Below are 26962 nucleotides of genomic sequence, written 5' to 3' on the forward strand. Positions count from 1 at the left end.
GAGTAACACGTGCAACACAAATGGTTAGAAAAACATGAGGCAGAACTGCAGATACTTACTGTTGTCTTAAATATATATATTAGTCACCACATAACCATGTTGGAAGTGTATAATGAGTAAAGCTAATAAATCTAAGTCAGGTACATTCTGAGAGAGAGAAAAAAAAACTCACGTTCCACATCTGTCTCGCCCATGGTGGACAGTGGACTGGTTTCCTGGGCCCAATGACCCTTAGATCAGCAACTGCAAGCATAGTAGACGTTACTTCTTTCGCATGGTCATTATTAACTCCCTACCAGCAATACGTATGACGAATGAAGACGTTTGTAATAGCTTTTATTAAATTCTGCAGGGCCACAAGCAGTGATGGAGAATCTTACTGAAAAAAACGGGCATTAAAAAATATTTTCAATAGTAGCACCTCACGAAGCAACTTCGCAATAACGTCGGAAACAAACATAATGTATAAAATCCTAAAGCATTCGTTTTCTCAAACCTCCCACTGCTACGTAGTCCCCTAATTCACTGTTAGCTTTAGCTGCTGCTACGGAAGCGCCACAAATGTCATCAACAGAGTAGTGAAAAGCGGAGCCCGATTAATAGCTTTACTTACCAAGTTTACTGCTGAACAAATAACTATGCTTTGGCACGGTTCGTCCTTCGCAAAGTGTGACAGCGAGCGTTGTGCGTTGTGTGTGCAGATGTAAACACGTCTGGTCATGTGCTTCTGGTCAGCAGGAACAAATCAGCGATGTGACGTCATGTCACGCCCACTAGTGCCACATCTTCTTTGAGATTGTGGATGCAATCAACCAGTGTTGCATACCGCCGCCTACCGTAGGAGTACTGTATGGAGGTAAATATGGTGCAAAACTAACTAACTAAATTTGTATCTGTAAAAGTCGTGATTTGTACCTGTAAAAAAAAATGTGTACCTGTAAAAAAACAAATTTGTATCTGTAAAAAAAAAAAATTGTATGTGTAAAAAATATTTTTATCTGTAAAAACAAATTAGTACCTGTAAGTCATGATTTGTACCTGTACAAAACATTTTTTGTATCTGTACAAAAAAGTGTAAATTTGTATCTGTAAAAGTTGTGATTTGTACCTGTAGAAATGACAACTTGTCAGAAAGCAGAAGGCAATTAACAACATGAGATGAGCTAGCTAGCACCAGATTACGATCTTTGATTGTGCAATAAATCTTACCTTCATACTAAAACTTCTTTCTTTCTGCCCACTTTGAGTGCTCTGCATGTCAACCAACGTTTAAGCTGTTCCACACGGTGTTTGTATATTGAACCATGTTGAAATTTTCACGCCTGGGACGTCCTCTTCTTCCAAAATGACGCGTAAACTGGTGTAGCTACTCTGTTTGGAATTTCGGATTTGTGCATATTAATGATAAAAGCGTGCCGTCATTTGAGTTCAACCCACTGTCGTTCGCTCAACCAATGAGGTTGAGCTTTAGCCCGCCCTCTTCTTCTACGAGTACAAATCACGGTGCTCTACAAGTTCGAATCAGTTTTGCACCATTTGTAGCGAGATATTTGGTGCAAAACTCACGTGACTGGACAGCAGCAGAAAAAACACTTCTTTGACTACAAGTTGTAATTTCTACAGGTATAAATCACAAATTTTACAGATAAAAATTTTCACTTTTTTGTACAGGTACAAACAATTTTTTTGTACATGTACAAACCATGACTTTTACAGGTACAAATTGTTTTTTTACAGATGCAAATTTGTTTTTTACAGGTACACATTTTTTTTACAGGTACAAATCACGACTTTTACAGATACAAATTTAGAATTTTTTCTACAGGTACAAAAAAAAATTACAAGTTAGTTTTGCACCATATTTACCTCCATAGTGTACTGTAACTGCCTGTTTTGAGAATTTTACGATTGTCTACTTATATTATGAGCATAATACACAACGTATATAGTTATTTAACACAATTTATCAGTGTTTTTAATATTCATTGGCGGGTTTCTGTATCATTATTACTATAGAAGTGTAGGACCTTATCCACCTCTTTATATCACAATTAAATAAACCATCAGTACTAAAATAAAAATAAAACATGAAGAAAGAAATATTTAAAAAATATTTTCATGTGACAACACTGAAGAAATTTTACTGCTACAATCTTTAGTCAACTACAGCTAGTTTAAACGTATATATTTACCTTCCACTTAAAATAACCAGCCATTAATGTCCAAACCACTCACGCTGGCAACAAAAGTGAGTACACACTTAAGATGTCCAAATTGAGCCTAAGTGCCATGTGCCTCATTCGTCTTTCAAGGTCTCAGGTTTGAATGGGGAGCAGGTGTGTTACATTTAGCACTCTGCTCACTATATGGCACTTCATGGCAAAGAACTCTCTGAAGATCTGAAAAATGAACTGGTGCTTTCAAGACGGCCTATAGGCAGATTGCACAATAATAATGCTCTATAGAATATAAAGATTGACTTCAAAACATAGTGTTAAAGCTTTTACTTGATATAACTATGAGACAGATTTAAAAAAACAAAAAACATACATATTTAACCAAGCATTGCTTATATGACTTGCAAGCATGAACAACTTTTTGTCAAAGTAAAAATGCTGTATCAGAGTTTATTTGTTATAGGCAAACTGAAAGTAGACTATATAAACTATGTACAAAGTTAAAATAATATTAATTCATGTTTTTTTTATTGACTTAGGTTCTGTAAATACAGTCATAACAGTAATACATGGCCTGTGTTAGTTGGTTATAGCTAAACATGAAAGTCAGTATAGCAGCCTCAGCACAATATTTATAAAAAGTTAATAACAATGTAAAATTTAAATAATATTAACAGAGACAAGCATCAATCCATCAATTTTCTACAGCACTTGTCCTATAAGCTGGAGCCTTTCCCAGTTGACTTTGAGCGAGCGGCCCAGTATGGACAGGTCTATCCAGTCCTGATCACCTGCGAATCGCAGGCCACATATATACACAAGCAACCATTCACACCAATGGATAATTTACAGACTGCAATGAAGCAAGCATGCATTTTATGGAATGCGGGAGTAAACGCAAGTACCCGGAGACACTCACATAAGCATAGGGTGCACACTTGGACACAGGATGGCCTAAAATGAGATTCTAACCAGGAACTTCTCGATTGTGAGTCAGCATACCGTGACATACCCACAGACAGGCACTTTTAACAGCTGCACTTGATCCTGTTCCGAACAAACAAACCCTTGTCTGTTTTTAACATTCAAAACAAATGTATTGGAGAACAGTGTCATTTCAAGAATAAATTACAAACACCTTTACCCTGTAAAAGACCGATGTCAAGATTACCCGAGCATGAATGCATTACAGTTTAGGTTAATTCAATTGAGCCAGGAAATTACCAACATGACATAATAACATAAAATATCACTTCACCTTAGACTGTCCACACCAATTTGGAGGTTTACATTATGAGAAGAAGATATGTCAAGAAATGCTCATCATGTTTGTTTTCCTCTTAATGTTTAAACATCAGCAGCACATACAAGAAATAATCATGAATTTGTTTACAGTATATTGTATTACTGACTGTTCAAATGAACGCTTTGAATTGTTATTTTCTCTTTGAAAAGTATATATATTTATTTGGTTGTCTCCTTTTCCTTTATACAAGTTGGCCTCATGGGTCTGTAGCAGGTAGATTTCTTTCTGGTTGAGTTTTCCTGTGGGGGGAAAATATGATGAATTTAAAAAAATCATTCTGTCATTATATATAATTTTTGAAAGATTTGTTTTATTTTAAATGAACCCATTCAGTCATCTATTCTTTCTGCTTCATTATGCAAAAACAGTTTGATTTGGAGAAAGATATACATTCCATTGGCGTATATACAGTATTTATCTGATTATATTTAGGACTACCCGGTGTACTTAGCAAATTGATTTAATTATTATCAGAAGCTCAGATTCAGTATTTTTTACTAGAATAAAAAGTTTCCTCAGAAATAGCAGGTAAAAGCTTGGGGATGTTGTCACAGCTAAAATGATAAATAAAATAATTGAGGACATCTAATAAACAGACACATTCTGAGCTACTATCAACATTATAGTTTTTTTATTTTGTAACAAAGAAAAAAAATCCCGGTAGATTTACTGTTACTGAGTGTGACTGTACATACTCATGTTTAGTGAGAGAGGCTTTGTCACAGGTGACCTCTGTGAGTGTGCCGCCTTCCTTTGGAGGAAGCGTCTGAACTTCTGTATGGTGCCTGTTGACTCTTGGAGTGGACATCCCATTCATCTTAACTTCCCTGGAGCAACATGCGCACAACATATAGGGTTAGGGTTAGGGTTAGAATCATGTTAACCTCCTTCCAAATTCAAGATTAGTGCAACAAAAAAAATACAAACCTACACAGCTACTGTACTTACCCATTCGTACCCCCCTCTCCTTCTTCAAACACTTTGAGGCCTGGAACTTTCTGTCCAAAAAATTTCACAGCGATGGACATAAGCAGGCCACAACGGTTTCTGTAGCAGCAGGTGGCATCCACCACCAAGAAAATCCCCAGGAAGATCACCATGACGATGCCTGCCACGCTGCCTTTCGTCATGCTGCTACGCACTGTCAGAGATCCATCATGATTGGCGATATTGTCATTTATATTTGAGATGATTATGTGAGTATTACCAGGTTTCTCTGCAATGGTGAAGTTGAATGTTACAGGGAGAGAGGATCCGTTAGCATTGACTGCTGTGACTTCCAGTTGATAGTGAGAGCCAAAGTTCAGATCTATGAGGTTAACAGAGTCAGTGTTGGATGACAACTGCTTCTTTTTCCACTCAGCCCCATCTTTATCCTGGACAAAATTGAGAGACATAACTTTGAGGCATTAGGTATGGAACACAAAATGAATACCGATAATATACATTTATGTACAATTAAAGGGACATTCAGTGATCCCTAGCGACATCTAGCGGTGAACTAATAATTCATTCATTTTAAAAAACGACTTTATGTCAATAGCATGCAAAAAAAAAGTATGTTGTGTCCTATAAACGTATTTTTATAATTGTATGTCTTGTAATCACTAATTATATTACATGGCTGTAGTCTCACCTTACTAGAACTGCCATCTTTCTGCTACGAATGCCCAAAGGACAAGTTCGCTATTGTAGTGAGCACAGGTGGTGCTTGAGTGTCGGACCCAATTGGTCGACCGCAGCTCACCTTCCACAGCTGGGGCCTGCAGGTGGTTGTCACTAACTCACGTGATTCAGGTTCGTCGCTTGTCATTTCTGCTTTGCTCTCGCAAGTTTTTACAAGCTTTTTTTTGTTTTTCTATCTCCTCCCGCTAGTTGCTCTTCTTAGTTGCTCCAGCTAATTCCGGCTCGCTTGGTCTTTCGGCATCGCTCGCCGGGCTTCACAACGGCTGCCAAGTCGCCGTCGCCGTCGCTCGCCAACATGTTCGTTTACTCACGCAAAATAAGAATTGGCTTGTGAATAGGCTTGTGAAATGTGGTCTCTCAGAGCCACGGTAGTTGCGTGCTCCTGCGTGTTTCTAATGCTATTCTTTAACCACTAGATAACGCTAAGGACTACACACTGGGTCTTTAAATTACTGTGTTTTTACTTTTACATTTTATGTAACAGTCCTTTGCAAAGTCCTTTGCCTACATGAACATTGATATTATCATACGGTATATTAAATGATTCAAATAATTTAAAAGCATGCAGATACATAAACCTGACCTCTTGATAACGGAGATTGTAGTGCAGAAGCGGAGTCCCGCCATTATCAGCATGTTTGAGGGGGATGAAGAAGGAGTTGCCCCCTATTTTCATCTCATCACACAACAAAACCGGGCTATCTGGTTCACCTAGATGGTAATGTAGGAAAAAAAAGAAGAGAACATTACGCCTCCTAGAAATTGTGTAGCATTATTTACATTTAACAGCCATGAATCACAACTTCAGCATGTTCAGATAACCATGGTGTCTGTCTTACCTTCTATAGATAGATCATGGGAGATCGGATGGTGTCAGGGACAGCATTGGGCAGCACATATGATGATGGTAATGATGGAAGCATATAAAACAGAATAAGAGATTAATCAGAAAGTGACAACAGATTAGATAAATAAAGCAATATAACGATATTAGCAACCATGAATAGGGATATTTTTGCAATAACATTAAACATATCTATTTACCGAGGTGGCAAATTCAGGTCCAGAAAGTAAAAACCCTGCTAGCTAGCACAAGGGGCTAAGGGGCTGTTAGCTAGCTAGCTAGCTACCTAGCAGGTAAATGAGCATCCGGGAGCTAGCTACAGAGCTCGATAGCTAGCACCTGGGGCTAAAGCCAAACTTTGGCAGAGTTTTTAAATTCTGGGCCTCGATTTGCCACCTCTGTCTAGACTATTTATAAATACAATTTGAGATGACATATTGTATAATAGCATGGCTATAAGTTCAGTGACCATACTTTTGCATGGCATTGGAATGTGCGTTTGTGTGCTGACCTTATGTGTTACTAACACGGTGTATGTGTGTGATACTTACGTATCCCTTTGGTTCGGACAGTGTTTGCGTCTGAGAATTGGCCCTGTCCCGCTGCATTCAAGGCAGCCAATCGCACAGTGTATAATGTGTAGGGCATGAGGGAGGTCACAGCCAGGGTATCTACAAGCACAAACATGAAAATGCACTTCTAATAGCAGTTAACTTTAATATGTACAAGTTACAATTACCTGAAGCTGGGACTGTGACCTCTTGCCATTGCTCGGCAGCATTTTGTCTCCATTGCAGGACAAAGTGTGTAATTGGTGTTCCCCCATTGATGGGTGGCGTTTTGAGGGAGAAGAAGGCTGATGCAGGTCCAGATGTGACTGACAGGTAGGGGGGTGGACCAGGCTGAGCTGTGGGTCGAGAGAACATAGTGGAAAAATGAAATATGTATATGCACATGTGGCATGTAACGTCACTTGGCCTACACTTGCATGATTGACAGAGATCCAATATCAATGCTAAAAACTATGCCTGATCTAGTATAATACATGTCCATTTTGGATTAATTATGTCCTGGAAGTGTATACATAAATTCATGTATGTTTCTTAATGTAGATAACATTTATAAGTTTTACAAAATGGAGCATTATTAAGCAAATGTTTGGTTTAATTGATTGTCCACAAATGTGAGTGCAGTGCAAAGAAAAAGCTCAGAACTCACTGTAAATTGCAACATCTCTTGACGCGTTCCCAATGATGCCAACAGCCATGCAAGAATACAGGCCACCATCAGATGGCGCTATTTCATCAATCACTAAAACACCGCCCTCAACACGGATGCGACCAGAAGGTGAGTCCTAACCAAACGTAAGAGATATACAGTACTGTGATACACATGTTGGACTAAACATAAGTTGATTAAACCAATGTGGTGGGAGTCCGTATAGTGTTTATAAACAAAATTTTGAAGTTATGAAAATAAGCTGAGCCAGCAAGGCCTTCACTTTGGGCCTAAACACCATGAGAAACACTGACATACATTTACAACCAAAACCGTATAGATCTACTCCAGTCTATTCTTTTTTCGTAACATTTCTCTTGGTTGTACTGTTTCCAGTAAAATAAATGTATGTGGATGTTATTTGTTTTGTGCAATGAGATTAGATTTCAGCCTCAGCGTACTGCCATTTTCATGTAGCCTCACTTCACCCCTCACGTCTCTGGCAAAATAAAAAAAATGAATGCCCATCCACGGCGGGACAGAAAAACTGCTTCATTGCTAGCATGATTTATTTGTGATGGAGTATTGCCAAAAATGAAATAGTACCGGTTTGATGTTGCATTTTTGGGGGGGATTTTACCATCAATTAACAGTTACATTTGTATGTAGCTGCCCATATGCAGACGTATACGCCTCAAACACCAACGTTGTTGTGTATCCCTTGACATGAGCGCTTTCCAATTCCTTCTTTTTAACTTTTGTTGTTAACCACAGTTAAATAACTGACCAAGAAACTAGTTCAGAAATAAAAACAAAAAATTTAATTAGAGGCATAAAAAGGCGTCAGAGAGTGGTGATTTTCCCTTAAAAGAAAAACATTTTAATAATATTCTACTGTTAGGTCAACAGTTTTAACATATGACATAAAGTGTTTGTTTTTTTATCACGACAAACTCTAACAATATTCTAATGTGCCAAAGGCTTTCAGAATCATTTGTCAACACGTGGCACAAGATGGAAAGCATATTTAGCTTTACTCTTATATTTATAAAATAAAGATGTCAAGGTTCTGTTTCTCCCTCTCTGCAGTTCCGGAGCGTGGCAGGAGGTGTCGCCAACATCGCAGGCCTGCTTACACACCTGAGTCTACTTAACCAAGCCTTTGCTCTGCACTGGAAGACTCCCTTGCTATGCTGACTGTGTTCTTGACACGTTGCTGCTTGCCTCCTCCAGCCACACGCCTCAGTCAGGAAGTTCCTGTTATCCGATTGTTGTTATTTCTTTTTGTGAGTCTCTCCCTGGTCTAAGCAAGGTGATTTTCTGTTGCTACTTTTGTTTCTAGTATCTCCCTGAATAAGGTGATTTTCAGTTGCTACTTTGTGTTCTCGTATTTTTATCTGAGCAAGGTGACTTTCTCTAGATACTTTGAGAACAAATAAACTGATTGCTCCTGTCTCTCTGCATCTTGGGTCCTGGCTTTGTGTTTTTGCCTCACGCCACTTAACAGAAGTGTTTTTCATAAGAATATTTACTGTAATTGTTCCTTTACCACTGTGTTAGCAAACGTTTGTGATATGTTATTCAACTTTACGTATAAATTACGTCGCCGCCAGATAGTTGATGTGGGTGTGCATGCACACAAGCACATATGTGTGTATCACTTGTACCAGTGTCTGTCCATTTCGCTTGTTGATCCAGTGCAGGTCAGGCTGAGGAAGGCCGGAGACATTACAGACCACTGCCACACTCTCACCCACGCTGACATTCTGCTGCTCTACAGCCAAAGACACCTCAGGGGCCTCTGAAATGGAACAACTCCATCATCACCACAGCAGCTGTGTTTTTTATTGAAATGCAATTTTGATACTGTACTTTACATTCCATATGGAGAGTGAATAGAATTAAACCAACCAAAGACATGAAGCATAACGGTAGCGCGGCTTTCTCCAATCTTGTTGGTCGCGGTGCAGAAGTACTCCCCGTAGTCGTCCCTGACAACGGACCTGATGGTCAACTGGCTGCGGTCAGAGTTGAACTTGTGATGCTTGGGGTCATATAATGCTGGCCTGTGAGAGAGAATGCAGTAAGCGCCCGCTGTAACGTTCATCTGTCGTAGTCCCGCAATGTCATGAATATAGGCAAATTCTGTGTGATTTCTTTTTTTAATAAATCATGGTATGTGTATTGCAATAAAATGGATGCATCCAAACTATTAAAATCATGTCTTACATGTTCCAGGTGATATTGGGTTTTGGTTGGCCATCGACCAAACACTGCAAGGAAACGTTGGTTTCTGGTCCAGCTATGACTTTTTGGGACTCTTCTTTCATATGCACAGTAGGAGGAGCTGTATTCAGAATGTTCTTGTTATTGTACAAGTTTCAGATCATCAATTGCAAAATGCAAATCGTGCAAATTTAATATACAATTCAAAATGTTTTTTAGGAAACTCAAATTCAGCATGCCATGATTGATTTCATAAATGATGCAACGATGACACACCATTGACAACAATAGATATGGAAAGCTGCTTATAGACGGGCCTTCCTCTGATCTGTGCCTGGCACACATATGTCCCAGCATCCTGCCGCTTAATTTTCCCAATGATGAGTGTGTTATCAGACAACTGTTGCACATTTTTATCTAAAAACAAAGACAAAAAGTTCAGAAAATCCCCCCAAAATTCCATTCCAAATCTCAAGTAAGGTTTGTCATATGGAAATGAGCTCCTGGACGATACACTCACCATGAGATGACATCTCCTTGCTGTAAATCCAGCGGACTTCCACCGCTGGCTGACCAGACACCTGACATGGCACCGCTCCATCTGTACCCTCCAAAAACTCATGGTAGGTGGGGGTGGATTCAAATGACGGACCCTCTGGCAACAAATTCAAGATTTCTTATACAGACCAGTATGGTTTTAGTAGGGCTTTTACAAATCCACCAGCAAGAACCGGCACAACCTAATGAGTTTCTCAGTTTTTAAGTTTATCCGTCCTCCGCCATTTTAAAGTTATTTAAAGTTGTGTTGTTGTTACCTCAAGCAAAGGACGTCCATCAGGAATGTCAAATTTCCGTGTTTAAGTTTGAATTAGCTCCGCTCTGCCATTCGTCGGCAATGAATGTCCGTGCGGAAACACGAAATATTGTTTCCGGGGTCTTCCGGGTCACGCAAATGTTTTTTCTTTAAAACAATTTTTTTTAAAAAAATACTGTCCAACATATGTTGTTGTAAATGTCGACTTTAACAGGGAAATCCCACTTAAGCCGAAATTCAGGTTTCATCGCCAGCGTAGCAAAGGAACTCCGCCGTAACTTGAGGACTACCTATACAATACTGAGTTAGATTGATGCTGCCTGTCAGAGAGGTAACTTCTGCCAGGAATGCTATATTAACAGCAACTACACACTGCCAAGCGGCAATTAAGTGAAGTCAATTTTACTGTATTGGAACCACAGAGCATCACTTATATGCTGGTTGACTTATTTGTTCCCATGAGGGGTGGGGTGTGTTGGGGGGTATTACTGCTCTCAGTATTATGCAATACAGTTCTATAACAAAGTAAACTACACTCATTTCTAGTGAACACATTGTTTATGTGAATACTTCTTAGACTTAAAACAACAGAATTGTTGCTAAAGCTCATTAGGTGTTGCAGATGTAGCAGCCAGTGCAAATTTTCTGCACATGCACCAAAGTGTATGGTACTCTTACTGTACATACCATAAACATAAATCTGTGACTGAACATCATCCATGTGGCCGTTGTCAAAGTCACACAGGCAGGTATACCTTCCTGCATCCGCCACTGTGGCGCTCTTGATGACCAGTTTAGAAGAGGACTCATCCACTGGTGATATTAACTCTTCATCAATGCCCTCACCATCCTTTTTCCACGTTATATGTCCTTCACCCCCGGCTATGAAAGGAAAACATGTCATCCGCCATGCGCTCAATGTAAAAGTCAGCCATATCTTAATTTGAGGTGGAAAACTGACCTTTACACAACATTAAAAGCTCATCTCCAACTTGAATATCTTGCTTGCTGGTGATGATGTCCATTTTGGCATCTGACAACGAGATGAAAATGAAAGTTTAACTTCAAACATCAAATGCTTGTCACATTCTTTTACTATTTACAGCATATTAAATAACCACTTCAAGTTTATCAGCTAAAACTACAAGTTGAGAGTTAGTCATCTCTCATTCGATTTTCATCTACTCTATTTGTACTACAGATTTTTTTTAAACGTTGCCCACTTTCAATAATAGATCAAAACAATACATCAATTAATGTCTTTTAATGACATTTGCTGTTTGCAATTGATTACTACAAACAACAATAAATCAATAAATAGCAGCCCTTACCTGTGCTACACACAACCAGAAACAAGAAAAACAAGGCAGTTGTCATATCGGAAATGGTCACTTTTGCCATGGTCACCGCAAAATTCCTGTCAGGTTAGCTGGTTAAGATACTTTTTACAGCCTCAAATATGACACTTACATTCAGGGTTATTGCCACAGGCAGGCAGGGTCTGTATCGAAGGTTATATAGGGACTCAAGAAGGGATGAAAGGAAACAAGAAGTGGGCGGAGAGAGAGCATGTGTGTCTCATCTCTTCTGTGTTCAACGTTCATGCAACACTGCCACTTAACATGTCATTTTGTCATTTGAGGGGAAATGGCTGTGAGAAAAAAAAATTCTACCCATTGCATTACAGTCTTTTGTTATTTTGTCAAAAATAATAAAGAAATGCAAGTCTCTTATAAGGATATTTTAGCTTTTGATCTGGCCTCTGTCTCATTACAGGACAATTATTTTAGATTTATAGTATGTGAAATTATTTTGTATTAATATTTTATATTTTGTTATAATTGTTTTTGTTATAAGTTTTCTATTCTCCCTTTATGACGTGATTTTTCTCACATTGTCAGATCTGTACATGATGCAGTGATAATTTTGCGCCGAAAAATTTTCATCGTATTTTTCGTCAAGATTTTTTTTTCAGATGAAAATGAAACAAAAACTAAAATAGAGGCCATTCATTGAGACGATGACGATAAATTGACTGACAATTTCATCAATGACGAAAACGAAAACAACACAGTGACGAAAAAGGAATGAAACGCGGGTGGGAAAAAATAACTACTCAGGGACAGTTCACTGCACTTTATTTAATGTTTAAACATGTTTCCATTCATTGTGCAGCTGTAAGATTAATCTCAGGCAATTATGCACTTTTTATTTTAGGTGAGAACTTAAAACTAAGAACTAAAACTTACATTAATTTTAATCAAAAGACTATAACTAAAACTAAATAAAAATGTCTTGCCTAATTTAACACAGACATGATATGCTTTATCATGAAATAGTTCAGCATCAGTTTGACAGTGTTATGTGAAGTGCCATTGCATACATGGACAACTGTTGCTTGTAGTGCTCGCAATAAAAAGGTCTTAGGCACCCCCCCCCCCCCCCAAAAAAAAGTAATTCGGTCACACCCAAATATCACACTAGGAATTACTGGGCTTTTTGACACTGCAGCTCTTTCATCTTACTACAGTCTAAGTACCTGTTCCTGTGGGTCCTATCACTTCCATTTGCTGCCCCCAGCCTGCCCCTCCCACCTCACATTGATAGCCTGTCAGTATCTCCACGCTAGAGACCAAGCAGCTAATCAAAACATAAATAGTCCTTTGGGGGTACCTATCAGGTTGACTATCAGGAGGTGCTATTATGGCTCATTAAATTGGAGTGTGTTCAAAATGAGGGCCATTAACATGGGTGGGCATCCACTGACCGCCACTCTTCAGTAGTGACTTTCCCTCAACACGATTTGTGCCAATGATGCCATAGACATCATTCCTACCATGTATATAAGTATCTATTTGCATAGTAAGTGCAAGCAGTGACTGGGAGGATTTTACCACAATAAAGACAGCTGGTAAAGCAGTCTGTCCTGAGACTTGAGAATAATTAAGTAAAACATATTTTCTTTAACCTTTTTAAGGGGGGAAATAAATCATCTGTTAGAAACTTCAGTGAGATAAGAGGCGGTTTGAGGCCAGCAAAAAACAGCTGTTTTTATAGTTGGGAGAAGCTTGATCATGCAACAGGGCAATGACTTAAAACAAACTGCCAACACAACAAAGGACTTCATCAGGAGAAAAAAAGTGAAAGGTCTAGGACTGGCCATGTCACCCAAACAAGAACTGAAAAATAGGATGCAGCAAAGGCCTGGAAAAGCAGAAACAAGAATGGGTCGCAGACTTGATGCATTACTGCCACCAAATGTTATTCACTTTAAGTTAATCTTATATGGTATGTTCCAATATTTTTACTCCCTTGAAAAGTAGGCGGCTTCAAACAAAAGGTGTTCTCTCCTGAGATGTTTAACAAATGTAGATGTAAATGCCATGAAATAAAAGCTGGACTTTAAAAAGCAGGGACTGTATTCATCTTTTGATCCGAATCGCAAATGTCTTATGTCAAATGGCTTATTTATTAATATCATCATTATTATTATATGCATATTAACATGTAACAAGACAAAGTGCAATTTCAGCAGAAATTGCGTGGGAATGCTGAAAAGCTGAATGCTATTAGCTGAATGCTAAGATTTGAATTCATGTGCTTATGAAGTAAATTGAAAGATAAATTATGTGAAAATTACAATTTTTTTTATTATATTTAAATGAGAAATGAATAAAAAGAAAACTTTAACTGCAATCTGTCTAAAGTGGGATTTAATCATTTCAGAGAAATTATAATCTATTTCCTAACTTGATAGTCAGTTGGTATTGAACCATCGGATGTACTAAAATGTGGTCCAAGCGAGGTTTGAACCCAGGTTGTCCGTGGAGGTAGGCAATTGCTTTTAAGCACTGATCTAACTCGACTTGTTGAAATTCATGGCTAATGGCGTATTTATTTTGAAAAGTGTCATCTGATGATATTTCAATGTCTGTCCCATTGAAAACGAATGGGGAAAAGATGATATTTAACGTTAAATTGTGCAATTACTGTATGTAGAATCAGACAATATATACCCCAGGAGGCGTGAATTTTTGAAGCAAGTTGAAATTTAAACGGTGTAAATAAAGTATTATGTGGGAGTTGTTTCACCGGGAAAAAGTGTGGAAAATAAAAATCCCAATAACATACAGTATGCGGAAGCATTCACGCAATCACTATGATATTATATCACTTTATATGATTTGATCCTTGCCACCCGTCCCTGTTCCAAAATCCCATATGCACTTCAAATACGTTATATATAATACATTGTACTATTTTTGTAGTTTATTGCTGTTTTCCAGCTATAACAGACAATACAATACATGCAATCTACTGTGTATACACTGTGGTAAATAATTGTATATTGTATCGATAATTTTTTGTCCAGCACATGCTAGACTGAATAAACAGCACAATGTTAGGTAGAGACACGTCAAAACAATGAGAAGACAGGAAAGATATGCGACGTTACAGTAGGAAGTGGTGAGGCATACACAGATTTGCGACTGGACAAGACACACCTCCCATGAACCGCTCAATGAACTCTACTGTATGTGTGTGTCTTTGTCTTTGCTACATTATGGATGCCATACACGCGTGTTTTTACTGGTTTAGCTACCATTGTGGGGATCGACTTGATCTTGTGGGGACATTTTGGTGGTCCCCACAAGTTCAGACCTCTTTTTGAGAGTCAAGACTTGGTTTTAGAGTTTAGGTTTGACTTGGGGTTTGGTTGAGGTTAGGTTAATGGTTAGGGTTAGGAAATCAGTTGTGATGGTTAAGGTTAGGGTAGGGATAGGCAAGTTCGGTCCTAGAGAGGCGCAGTCCTGCATGTCTTCGGTGTCTCCTGCCTCCAACCCAGGTGTTTCAAATCATCAGTTCATAATTACGTTCTGCAGGAGCCTCTCTGCTGTGTTCAAGGAGGTAGACATCAAAAACATGCAGGACTGCGCCTCTCTAGGACCGAACTTGCCTATCCCTGGGTTAGGGTAAGGGGCAAGGAAATACATTACATCAATGAGATGTCCCCACTACAATACAAAGACAAACATGTGTTATTGGTTTAAGGTATGGTGTGTAGGCCATAGAAGACTCCCTGGCAATAAATCCAAATGAAATACCATCTGAATAGTGGTTGGTACTCAATACATACAAAAATATCTTAGCCTCCATGTTTAAGTAATTAAAATAATCATTGTCTTGTCCCCCTATACCTGGAACTGTGATAAAGGTACAGGTTGAAATATCAGGTCTTACTGGAAAATCAATTCTGTAGTCTGAACTGTAAGCAAAAGGGATGCATTCGTTCACCTCATTGTCTCTGTTGTTATCCTTCTAGAAGTGACAGCAACGCTGCTCGCTATATTTATCCGCATTATGTTTATACACAGTGAACTCATTGGGAGGTCATTTGAGCATTTGTTTACAACAACCATTGTGTCACTAATAAACAGAAGCTTTAGTGTACCGTGCTTTCTCCTTCACGTGCAAATACAGTATGCATGTTTTCGTTGTCAACTCAGGAGCTGTCCAAGGTTTCGACAGATCATCAGGAAATACGCTACAAATTGTTATTAATCAAGATTCTTCCTGTTCTGTGGTTCTGACTCGATGACATGAAAAGTACAAATTTAGGAATGACATCAGCATGGTATGGTAGTACACAAAGAAAGGATTTTCCAGTAAAAGACACATCACTCATCATCCAACTTGGTAGTTAAAACAACCCAGATTGCTGCCTTTTATTCTCTCATCAGAGTCTTAATGTGAACAGCCACAACATCTAAACCCACGCTGCAAGAGCCAGCTCCAGATGTGCGATGTTGCCATATCCGTCCTTTGTCGACAAACTGTTGAGCTCATTGGTTGGAACTGCAATTTTCTCATATACTGTAACGACATTTGAAATGTTCTATTCTATTCTGCACAGTAAATTCTGTAGAGTAAATTTGACACTATTTATGTCACGGTGTGGTCACGGAGCGGCGTGATGTCTGTCGACGTGTGGAGTGGAGGACCCAAAATGCAGGGAAGCAGGAGAAACACAGCAGGAGTGTAGGCGAGACTGGCGTGCTTTATTTTACAAAATCAAAATCAAAATCAAAATCAAAATCAAAATCAAAATCAAAATCAAAATCAAAATCAAAATCAAAATCAAAATCAAAATCAAAATCAAAATCAAAATCAAAATCAAAATGACAGAACGAACTCCGGGGGTGACCGTGACCAACGGCAATGATCCCACGCCGAATGTTCACCACCCGGGAACTAAATACACCCACACTAATGGGGTAATTAGCCACACCTGGGGCCAGGCACAAGTGGCTGAGGGCCCGGATTGGTCAACCCGCGGAAGGGCGGGAACCCACTCAGGGCCCTCAACCAAAGCCAGATTTTCCCAGACATGACAATTTAGAGTGGGACCAAATAGACTCAGTTTTAGAGTAGACTAATATTTGTACTTGGAAGAGAATAAAATAAAGAATTGAAACAAATAAAATAAATCTTGGGAGACTGCCACACTACCACCTGAGCTATGCCCCTCCTACTGTTTGCTTATCACCAAGAGGAGACCAAAAACACGCACTCTAAAAACGGGTAAAAAATAACCCAATGGCTCAAAAATGGACCGATCCTCTAATTGGGTCAATTTGACTCAACTTTGAATCAAGAAATGGGTCTTTTAGTGTAAAACAACTAATAAATATTGGACAGATCCTTTACTTGGGTCAGAAAATGTGGTCATTTTGTATAAACCCAAAAAATTGGGTCAAATTGACCCATAAAGTGGATCGGTCCATTTTTTTTATCCATAATTGGGTTACTTTTGACCCAACTGTTTTTTGTGGTTTTTGCTCGTGGAGTTAGGAAGATTACAGTTGACACGAGCATAATACACAGGGGGAGCTGCGTGGCTCAGGGATTAGATTGGCTGTCTACCAACCTGAACCCTTCATTCATCAACCCTTGAGTCACTTTTATTTTTTTCTATTCTTCATTTTACTCTCTTCCAAGTGTAAACATTACTCTAAAACTGAGTCTATTTGGTCCCACTCTCAAAAGAGTCAAATTTACTCTATACAATTTACTGTGTAGTCTAGTATATTCCAAGGTGTCTTTTGAACACTGAATGGAAAGTTATCGCTATAAAACAGGAATTTACACACAAACAAATAACATTTCACTCAAGTGGGGAGGTGTTTGTTTGCCACGACGTTTATTTTGCATGCCTTCATAAGTGAATGAGTCCATGTCCAAACATTGCAGTGGAGGATGCCATCCTCCAAACAAAAAACACGAAACAAAATAAAGAGATACACAAAACAAAAAAACAGCTTTTTTATAATAAAGATACTGTTTGATTTTTGTAAACGTTAATGTTTTCAATTTTCCTTCTTTTTGAGCAGTTGGTGACTGCAAAAATATTATTTTATAATTTGAGAATCCATGCAGGAATTAACTCATACCCATTTCAAGGTGTTTGGTCAATTTAGTTGCCAGTAGCTACATTTGGACCATATTTACTCTATCTTTGGTGACACATGACTTACTGTATCAACAACCCTACCAGATGTTGATACAAATAGAGCATAAATACAATCAAAGTCGATGCAAGGAGTGAGTGCAGCATCCTCCGCGCGCCCGCCTGTCTGCCTGCTGAGCGAATGCTACGTGACTGTTGTGTCTGAGCTCCATTCAGGGATTTCTCTTGTTTGTTTTGTTGGATCTCTTTTGGGCCTCCCTGACTACATCCTCAAATTCTTTCAAGCACATACTCATAACATGATGCCCGTGCCATTTCCCCCAAAACCAAGGCACTCCGTCACCTGCTTCAAGACAGGCACCGTGCGTACTTACAGTAAATGCACACAGGAATGCAGGAAGGGAGCTCCTAAAACAATGGAGACATTACTGTCGCAGACAGGAGCCGTCGTGCAAATCAAACAAAAGCATATTGTTACCCGTTTCAATAAAAGCAAATGTAGTCAAAGTTTTAATCTGAGAAACAATTGCTACATCTTGTAAATGTCGACACCACCAAACAACTAACCAGCCGACCAACTTCTAGAAACCCAAAGGAATATATTTTTTAAGATTGTTCTCTTGGAGCTGCGTGGACCCTACATTGGATGTTCTCATACGGTATCCGGGGCCGCTCGCCTATCATCTCGCAACCGGGCACGGCTCCCCCTCCCTTGCTGTCTGTCTGACTGTAACCCTACGTGACCGAACCAGGTCCATCAGTGCCAATGGAGGCCGCCATGACGCAGATAACGCTAACTAGCTTCCTGCTATTACTGCTAATTGCCCCAAAGCCCAGAACTCAGTAGACACCCTGGGTGGGTCGTGACTGAGTGTGTGTGTGTGAGTGTGCGTGTGTGTATGTCAGAAATGTTATTCACAAGCCTGCCAATAAAATCTGTTGTCGTTTTTTTATTGGAAATCTTCAGCCATGTTTTATACTTTTTATCCTTATTAGAGTCACAGGTGAGAGGCGGGGTGCACTGTGGACTAAAAACAAAACAAAAAACACATTATAAGAACATCAAAAATTAAAAACTATTCTTTAGGAAAGTATTACACTGCAAAAAAAATGATTTTTAAGAAAGTTGAAGCACACACACAACACTTTTTTCCTAATTTTTTGCCCAACAACAAAATCAATCTTGAAAAAATATTTTTGGCATTCGAAATTTTTCTCAAATTAAGGAAAAAATGACTTTTTATAAATAAGACATTATAACTGATTGTAAGAAAAAAATTACTCATAACAAGCTCAAATAAGGGTTTGCACAATGATGACCAGCAGAAGAGAAATACTTTTTTTTCTTATTTTATGAGGAAAGCTAATTACCTTAACTTCTCAGTCGAGAAATTAGGGAATAAAATGCCAAATGAAAGTTTGAACACAGCTGTTTTTGTTTTCAAGCACATTTCACATTATTGACAGGCGTGCGTGGCAGCTGAATCAGAACTGCGCTATTCATAATTTCGTATCATAAAAAGCATTACCAGCTCTGCAAGTGGCCTAGTGGTAGCGTGTCTAACCTGGAACTGGGAGGTTGTGGGTTCGATCCCTGGCTGGATCATACTAAAGACTATAATGATGTTACCTTGCTGCTTGACACTCTGCATTAAGGGTTGGAATCAGAATCAATTGTTTCCAGAAATTATATCCTAATGCATTTGTGTCAAACCTATGCGGGCCAGATCAGTCCCACAAAGGGTTTTAATCTGGCCCGTGGGACGATTATGTAAAGTAAGAAAAAAATTGTAATGTCGGACCAATTGCCCCAAAGCCCAGAACTCAGTAGACACCCTGGGTGGGTCGTGACTGAGTGTGTGTGTGTGAGTGTGCGTGTGTGTATGTCAGAAATGTTATTCACAAGCCTGCCAATAAAATCTGTTGTCGTTTTTTTATTGGAAATCTTCAGCCATGTTTTATACTTTTTATCCTTATTAGAGTCACAGGTGAGAGGCGGGGTGCACTGTGGACTAAAAACAAAACAAAAAACACATTATAAGAACATCAAAAATTAAAAACTATTCTTTAGGAAAGTATTACACTGCAAAAAAAATGATTTTTAAGAAAGTTGAAGCACACACACAACACTTTTTTCCTAATTTTTTGCCCAACAACAAAATCAATCTTGAAAAAATATTTTTGGCATTCGAAATTTTTCTCAAATTAAGGAAAAAATGACTTTTTATAAATAAGACATTATAACTGATTGTAAGAAAAAAATTACTCATAACAAGCTCAAATAAGGGTTTGCACAATGATGACCAGCAGAAGAGAAATACTTTTTTTTCTTATTTTATGAGGAAAGCTAATTACCTTAACTTCTCAGTCGAGAAATTAGGGAATAAAATGCCAAATGAAAGTTTGAACACAGCTGTTTTTGTTTTCAAGCACATTTCACATTATTGACAGGCGTGCGTGGCAGCTGAATCAGAACTGCGCTATTCATAATTTCGTATCATAAAAAGCATTACCAGCTCTGCAAGTGGCCTAGTGGTAGCGTGTCTAACCTGGAACTGGGAGGTTGTGGGTTCGATCCCTGGCTGGATCATACTAAAGACTATAATGATGTTACCTTGCTGCTTGACACTCTGCATTAAGGGTTGGAATCAGAATCAATTGTTTCCAGAAATTATATCCTAATGCATTTGTGTCAAACCTATGCGGGCCAGATCAGTCCCACAAAGGGTTTTAATCTGGCCCGTGGGACGATTATGTAAAGTAAGAAAAAAATTGTAATGTCGGACCAATTGCCCCAAAGCCCAGAACTCAGTAGACACCCTGGGTGGGTCGTGACTGAGTGTGTGTGTGTGAGTGTGCGTGTGTGTATGTCAGAAATGTTATTCACAAGCCTGCCAATAAAATCTGTTGTCGTTTTTTTATTGGAAATCTTCAGCCATGTTTTATACTTTTTATCCTTATTAGAGTCACAGGTGAGAGGCGGGGTGCACTGTGGACTAAAAACAAAACAAAAAACACATTATAAGAACATCAAAAATTAAAAACTATTCTTTAGGAAAGTATTACACTGCAAAAAAAATGATTTTTAAGAAAGTTGAAGCACACACACAACACTTTTTTCCTAATTTTTTGCCCAACAACAAAATCAATCTTGAAAAAATATTTTTGGCATTCGAAATTTTTCTCAAATTAAGGAAAAAATGACTTTTTATAAATAAGACATTATAACTGATTGTAAGAAAAAAATTACTCATAACAAGCTCAAATAAGGGTTTGCACAATGATGACCAGCAGAAGAGAAATACTTTTTTTTCTTATTTTATGAGGAAAGCTAATTACCTTAACTTCTCAGTCGAGAAATTAGGGAATAAAATGCCAAATGAAAGTTTGAACACAGCTGTTTTTGTTTTCAAGCACATTTCACATTATTGACAGGCGTGCGTGGCAGCTGAATCAGAACTGCGCTATTCATAATTTCGTATCATAAAAAGCATTACCAGCTCTGCAAGTGGCCTAGTGGTAGCGTGTCTAACCTGGAACTGGGAGGTTGTGGGTTCGATCCCTGGCTGGATCATACTAAAGACTATAATGATGTTACCTTGCTGCTTGACACTCTGCATTAAGGGTTGGAATCAGAATCAATTGTTTCCAGAAATTATATCCTAATGCATTTGTGTCAAACCTATGCGGGCCAGATCAGTCCCACAAAGGGTTTTAATCTGGCCCGTGGGACGATTATGTAAAGTAAGAAAAAAATTGTAATGTCGGACCAATTAATCAGCCGGCCACAACCAAAACATATAAATTTGTAATTTTACAAGCACTCCTCAGATGAGCAATGCAACTTGTTTATGCAATCGTCCTGGATGTCATTATTTTACACACAACCTAAAATTACAGTTTGTTCAAAAATAATAATAATAAAAACAAATCATAGACCGACATAAATGTGTTAAATACGACACAAATTCAATTACTGGTAACATGAACACATGTGACAAGGATTAACGTCCTTATAACTTCATTAAATGCACCACACAATGCATATATATGCAAAACTAGTAGATTCAACGCATCCGGAACTAATATAGGCAAAATGTTGCCGCGTTCCATTTGCATTTGTGTTGTTTTTTGGAACAATATGATTACAGTTGAGCTCCGTAATTTAGGGCTGGCCCACAAATAACGAAAATCTGCATATAATTGACGGCCATTGTTTTTAAGTTATATGCCATTATTTTACCGATTCGGCCCACTTGGCAACATATTTTTCTCCATGCGGCCCCTCAGCTAATATGAGTTTGACACCCCTATCCTAATGTAAGATTTACAGTATTTACTTCCCAAGTAAATTGTCAATTCTCAAATTAAGAAGCAAACCTTTACTAATGGAAAGATACTACTTTTTTAAAGTAAACTTTTCTTACATGAAAAGAATTTCTTGATTGTATTACGAAAATTTTACTAAATCTTTTGGCAAGTTTTTCAAATTTTTAGGGCTATATTTATATACTAATTTTAAAAATTATTGCCAAGCAAATTTTGCTTAACCCATTGGCAGATATATTTATTTATTTATCTATTAGTAGGGGAGAGCGGGGTAGGCAGCGGCAATTTTTACTTAAAGTGTCTTTTACGCAAGTGGATTACAAGAATGCTTCCAACTAAAATATGTTCTTATGGTTTAGGATGTTGTACATCCCTGGGAACAATCACTTTGGATCTTTAATAAACTGTTTGAGAAATATAGCTTTTGAAAAAAAAGTGATTTTGTGGCACAACTTGCTCCCAGTGTGGGGTAGGTAGGTTGTGCCATTGATAAATGAAGTTAAAAAAAAAAAGGTCATTTTAATCTCACAAACGATAATACTGTACAAAACGAAGACAAATGCAATACAAAACTTTGATTTGCAGGTTTCAGAGGTTTTTCCTTCTTTCGTTATTTTTTTCCTTTCGTGTTCAGCCTTTTTATCTTCTCTTTCTTTGTGAGCCTTCTCCAACTCATTCTTCTCATCCTTCTCCCAAACAGTTCTTGTTTTCACTTTTTTTACATTTCTGTTCTTTCGTTCTGTGGATTTTGGTAAGGGAAAATTAACTTCTGGAGACACACAACCCAAGTGAGCAGAACAATCAGATTTGTCACTTGTTGAGTGCTCGGGAGGGTAAGCCTAAGCCTATGTTTTTCTTATCCCTATATATTATTTTTTGCCATCCTGCAGATTTGTATCTCCTTCCCTGCCTCACGTATGGTCTTCCCATCTGCCACTTCTCTTTCTAACTCCTCAAGAGGAGTTGAAACCCTGTATGTCTTCCTTTTGTATCTGGTGGCATGATGAATTTTGATCAATGTAAGAATACAGTTTACAACAACAATGAAATACAATAAAGTAATATAGAATAAATAATCACAATTTTGGGGGGGTTGCGCAATTGGCACGACTTAACTCAGGTCTTTTGGCACAAATTACCCTAAACCCACCATTTAGAAAAAAAAAAAAAAAAAGCATCCCACAGCTGTTTTGAACCAGCATCATGCTAACCATATAGGCTCATAATGTAGCTTACTAAAACACTAAATCATGTGTGAACTGTTTTCAACATTATCTATAATGGGCTCTTTTCACAAATCCACTACTTCCTGAACTCAATACCACTCCTTCATTTCCTATATTTCATGATTGGGCAAACTGATTGATCCAGGTGTGTCTGGCCATCACATAACTTCTCACTTAGTAATTTTGCTACTTTAATTTCCAGCTGGAAAATGCAGCTAGCGTTTCTTTAAACTCATAATATGGTCCGGATATGGATAACTTTGGGTGTAACTGAAATGAAATCGAAATTCCTCGATGGCAAAAGTGTGTGTGTGCGTGCGTGTGTGTGAGTGTGCGTGAGTGTGTGTATGTGTGTGTGTGTGTTGTGTGCCATATACATTTCATGTTATCAGTGCATGAGCATTTGTGGTCCACAGTATTCTATATGACCCTGGGGAGGGCAGCCTGCACATATCTAACAAAGACATCGAATATACACGGACAATTTAGGAAATGACCATGACAATGAGGCTAAAACCTTTATGTTTGACAGAATGTCAGTGAATGACGCCATTTCCCATGCCATCCACCACCAGACAGGATGTCTTTAATTGTGGAATGAATCCAACTTTGACCATCCAGACATCCATTTTCGTTACTGTTTATCCTGTTTAGGGTGAGCTGGAGCTTATCCCGGCTGAGACACACGTTACACCCAAGATTGATCACCTGTCAATGATAGGAGGTAGGAGAGATCACTAGTCATACTTACTACATTAGAATCTTCAGTGAAACTACCAGGCAAGATTTTGGACTGTGGATAAAAATACCTTGAAGGGGTTAACAAGCAACATTGATTTATAAACAGTGGTAAAATCCTGTAAAAGCAAATGGAACGATTTTAAAATAATCCCAGAGAAACTTGTTGTAAACAACATAACTGATCAAAACATTTCGCTGGCCTTAAGTAAACTTCTGAACATCAGATAAATGTGAGCATGGCTCCGGGCAGGCTCAAGAGGACTCGGCTGGCTGAATGATCTTTAGAGCAGTGTGTGTGTGTGTGTGTGTGTGTGTGTGTGTGTGTGCGTGTGTGTGTGTGTGTGTGTGTGTGTCTTGATGAGAGAAAGCATCAAAGAAGGCGAGCATCCTGTGGGCAACCCAGGGCAGGACCAGTGGGTGCAAGGCAGTGGCAAAGTGGGTGTCCTTGTGGAGGCACCACAACGTCTACTACATACACATACTGTACACTCACACTTGTGCACACACTGACAAAATGGGCCTCCATGTAATTGAATGTAATGATGTAGTGTCAGGACTCAGGGGACAGATAAGACACTCACACGCACATGCACATACACTCTCACGCACACACAAACGCACAATTGTAATTTAACTATCTGAAACTAAGATTCGGCAACCAGCGTAAAGAAGTGTGATTTCCAACTTGTGACAGCAAAGCTTTGTAACTTTGGAAAGAGGATTCCTTTCTTACTAATAAATCTTTTGGATGTAATGGACCCTATTTTTGTGCCCGATGCAAGTCTGGTGCAAAATGCAGTATTACTGTTGAATGGAAGTTTCACTGTTTTGCTATTTTCATAGACCGGTACTTTTTGCACCGTTGTGGGTATGAACACAGCCGACTTGATTCCCACCTCATTCCCTTTAAATTCAGCACAGGTGATTCGTGTGGTTCACATGACTGAACCATAAAGGATTTGCGGTCTGTTAATGAGATCGGCACGTACATTTATGAGGAACTGCAACAAGATTTCCACTTGGAAGTGCGCCCCAACCTTACACTTGATTATTCGATTTCTACAATAATACAGAGGGTCCGATGCACTCATATATGCATGAATGAAATATGATGACATCCACCACACATAGACATGGCACTGAATAAAATAAATAAATTAATAAGATGTGCCCGTTTTTGTCATGGTTTGGGTTAGGTCTTGGTTATTTTTTTCTCTCTTTTTTTTGTCATGGTTCAGGTTTAGTTTGGATTCTGTTTAATTTTGTCATGTTTCTTTAAGTTTCTGTCATGATCTGTTGTGTTGTTTTTCCTTGTGTGTCCACCTTGGTCTCGTTAAGTGTAACCCTGCCCTTCCTCGTGTCAACCAATCAGTGCCCTCAGACACTTGTGCCCCAAATGTGTCTTGTTTTGTCATTAGTGTTAGTGTGTATTTAGGCCCCGTCCACACAAAAGCCAGTTTCAATGTATCCTCACAAGTTTCTTACCGTTTAGGCCACACAATGGCGCGGTTTCGGAGTTTGAAACTGATCACTTTTGAAACCGGGCTCCAGGGTGGAAAGATTTTAAAACGCGCCCCGTACGTGTCCGTCTGGACACCATATGCAGGATACTCCTCCAGTGATGACGTAATGGTCGAAGCTGGATGACAACGCATTATCACAGATTGATGACGTATGTGCCAATTCTAGCGTGACCGGGACCATCAGTCTGTCAAGAATAATGGCGGATAGTAGTCGTTTTGCTTCTTTATTGCCACGTTCAACAAGCGGTGTTGTACTTAAATCACCCGCCATTGTCACTTCTCCTGTGTTCGTCTTTTTCATGTTGTCTGGTCGGGGCCTTAGACTCCTGTCTCCCCTCTGTCTGCATCCATCCATTGTTGTTTTCCCCTGTCATGCTGATGGATTTTTGCCCTGTTGTTTCCCACACGTTTTGCATTGTTTGCCTTCTTGGAGTTTGTTTTTGTTTCTGTACAGTACCTCGTTCACCTCCTTGTTTTTGGTTTAATTAAATCCCTCTTTAGACTCCACCTTTGCCTCCTCGCCCTGCTTCCCTGCACTTGGGTCCGCAACCACCACTATTCCCTGACAGTTTTTACGCAAGTTTACGTGCGGCTGTCTATGAAAATAGGATCCGGTAAGATGTAAAGGTGTACTTGGATCAGTTTGGTGTGGAATATTGTGAGCCACTTAATTTAAAAAAAAGACAAAATGGCATGTTTTCACATTTCTCTCAGAGCCATGCTGAAGTGTCAAGGTGGCATGATTATCAATAACAATTTGAGAACTATATTAATTAATTACATTGCTTTGTTTTCAACCACAACCAGATCAGGGTGTAGCCTGCCTACTGCCGAAGCCAGCTAGGATAGGCTCCAGCACCCCCCGCGACTCTTGTGAGGACAAGCGGTTAAGAAAATGGATGGATGCTTTCAACCACTTTGAGCTGCCTATTGGGAGTGTTTTAATGAGAGCTTCAACAGTCTGTGAGCGCTGCCTGAGTTTACAGGCTCATTCAAAAATAAGTCACTTTTGATCACTCCACATATGCTGCAAATTAAAAAGATTAGGCTATATTCTAAGTGGGAGTCTGGTGAGACATTGTCAGAATTGCTTAATTTGGCATATGGGCACCTCATGATCTAAATTGGGTTCGAACTAGATTGAGCGTTGTTTAAAATAAAAGTGATTTATTTTATTTTTTTGAATTGCTGACACAATGGGCTTTTTGCACAAATCCACTACTTCCTGAATTTAGCACCACTCCTTCATATCCTGTCTTTAATTAATGATTAGACAAACTGATTAATCCAGGTGTGCCTGACCTCAATAACCACGACGACAATGGCCACACACACCTGGATTAATCAGTTTGCCCAATCATGAAAGATGGGAAGTGAAGTGGTGCTGAGTTCAGGTAGTGGATG

At 38.9% G+C, this 26962-nt stretch overlaps 2 protein-coding genes across 3 annotated transcripts in view; both read right to left on the bottom strand.

Moving 5' to 3' along the window:
- The window catches only part of mroh1 (maestro heat-like repeat family member 1), a 34495-nt gene extending 33717 nt beyond the window's left edge, over positions 1 to 778 (bottom strand). For both annotated transcript variants that reach the window (XM_077576853.1, XM_077576852.1), the window contains exons 1-2: positions 614 to 778; positions 173 to 243 (exon numbers count right to left, since the gene is read on the bottom strand). In XM_077576853.1, coding sequence (XP_077432979.1) covers positions 173 to 194 — 22 coding nt within the window. In that variant the 5' untranslated portion in view covers positions 195 to 243; positions 614 to 778. The remainder of the gene's footprint in view (positions 1 to 172; positions 244 to 613) is intronic.
- A 1835-nt stretch (positions 779 to 2613) lies between these two features.
- Positions 2614 to 11749, bottom strand: ncam3 (neural cell adhesion molecule 3). The gene is made up of 16 exons (XM_077576896.1): positions 11603 to 11749; positions 11233 to 11304; positions 10959 to 11153; positions 9978 to 10112; positions 9734 to 9874; positions 9461 to 9578; positions 9143 to 9297; positions 8899 to 9032; positions 7232 to 7367; positions 6753 to 6920; positions 6565 to 6684; positions 5753 to 5880; positions 4691 to 4859; positions 4432 to 4624; positions 4179 to 4310; positions 2614 to 3722 (listed from the first exon to the last, which is right to left on the bottom strand). Exons 1-16 carry the CDS (start codon positions 11670 to 11672, stop codon positions 3680 to 3682), a joined length of 2109 nt encoding a protein of 702 aa, XP_077433022.1. The 5' UTR covers positions 11673 to 11749; the 3' UTR covers positions 2614 to 3679.
- Positions 11750 to 26962: the final 15213 nt, after the last annotated feature.

Source organism: Vanacampus margaritifer, chromosome 9, assembly GCF_051991255.1.
Source record: "Vanacampus margaritifer isolate UIUO_Vmar chromosome 9, RoL_Vmar_1.0, whole genome shotgun sequence".
Taxonomy (NCBI): domain Eukaryota; kingdom Metazoa; phylum Chordata; class Actinopteri; order Syngnathiformes; family Syngnathidae; genus Vanacampus; species Vanacampus margaritifer.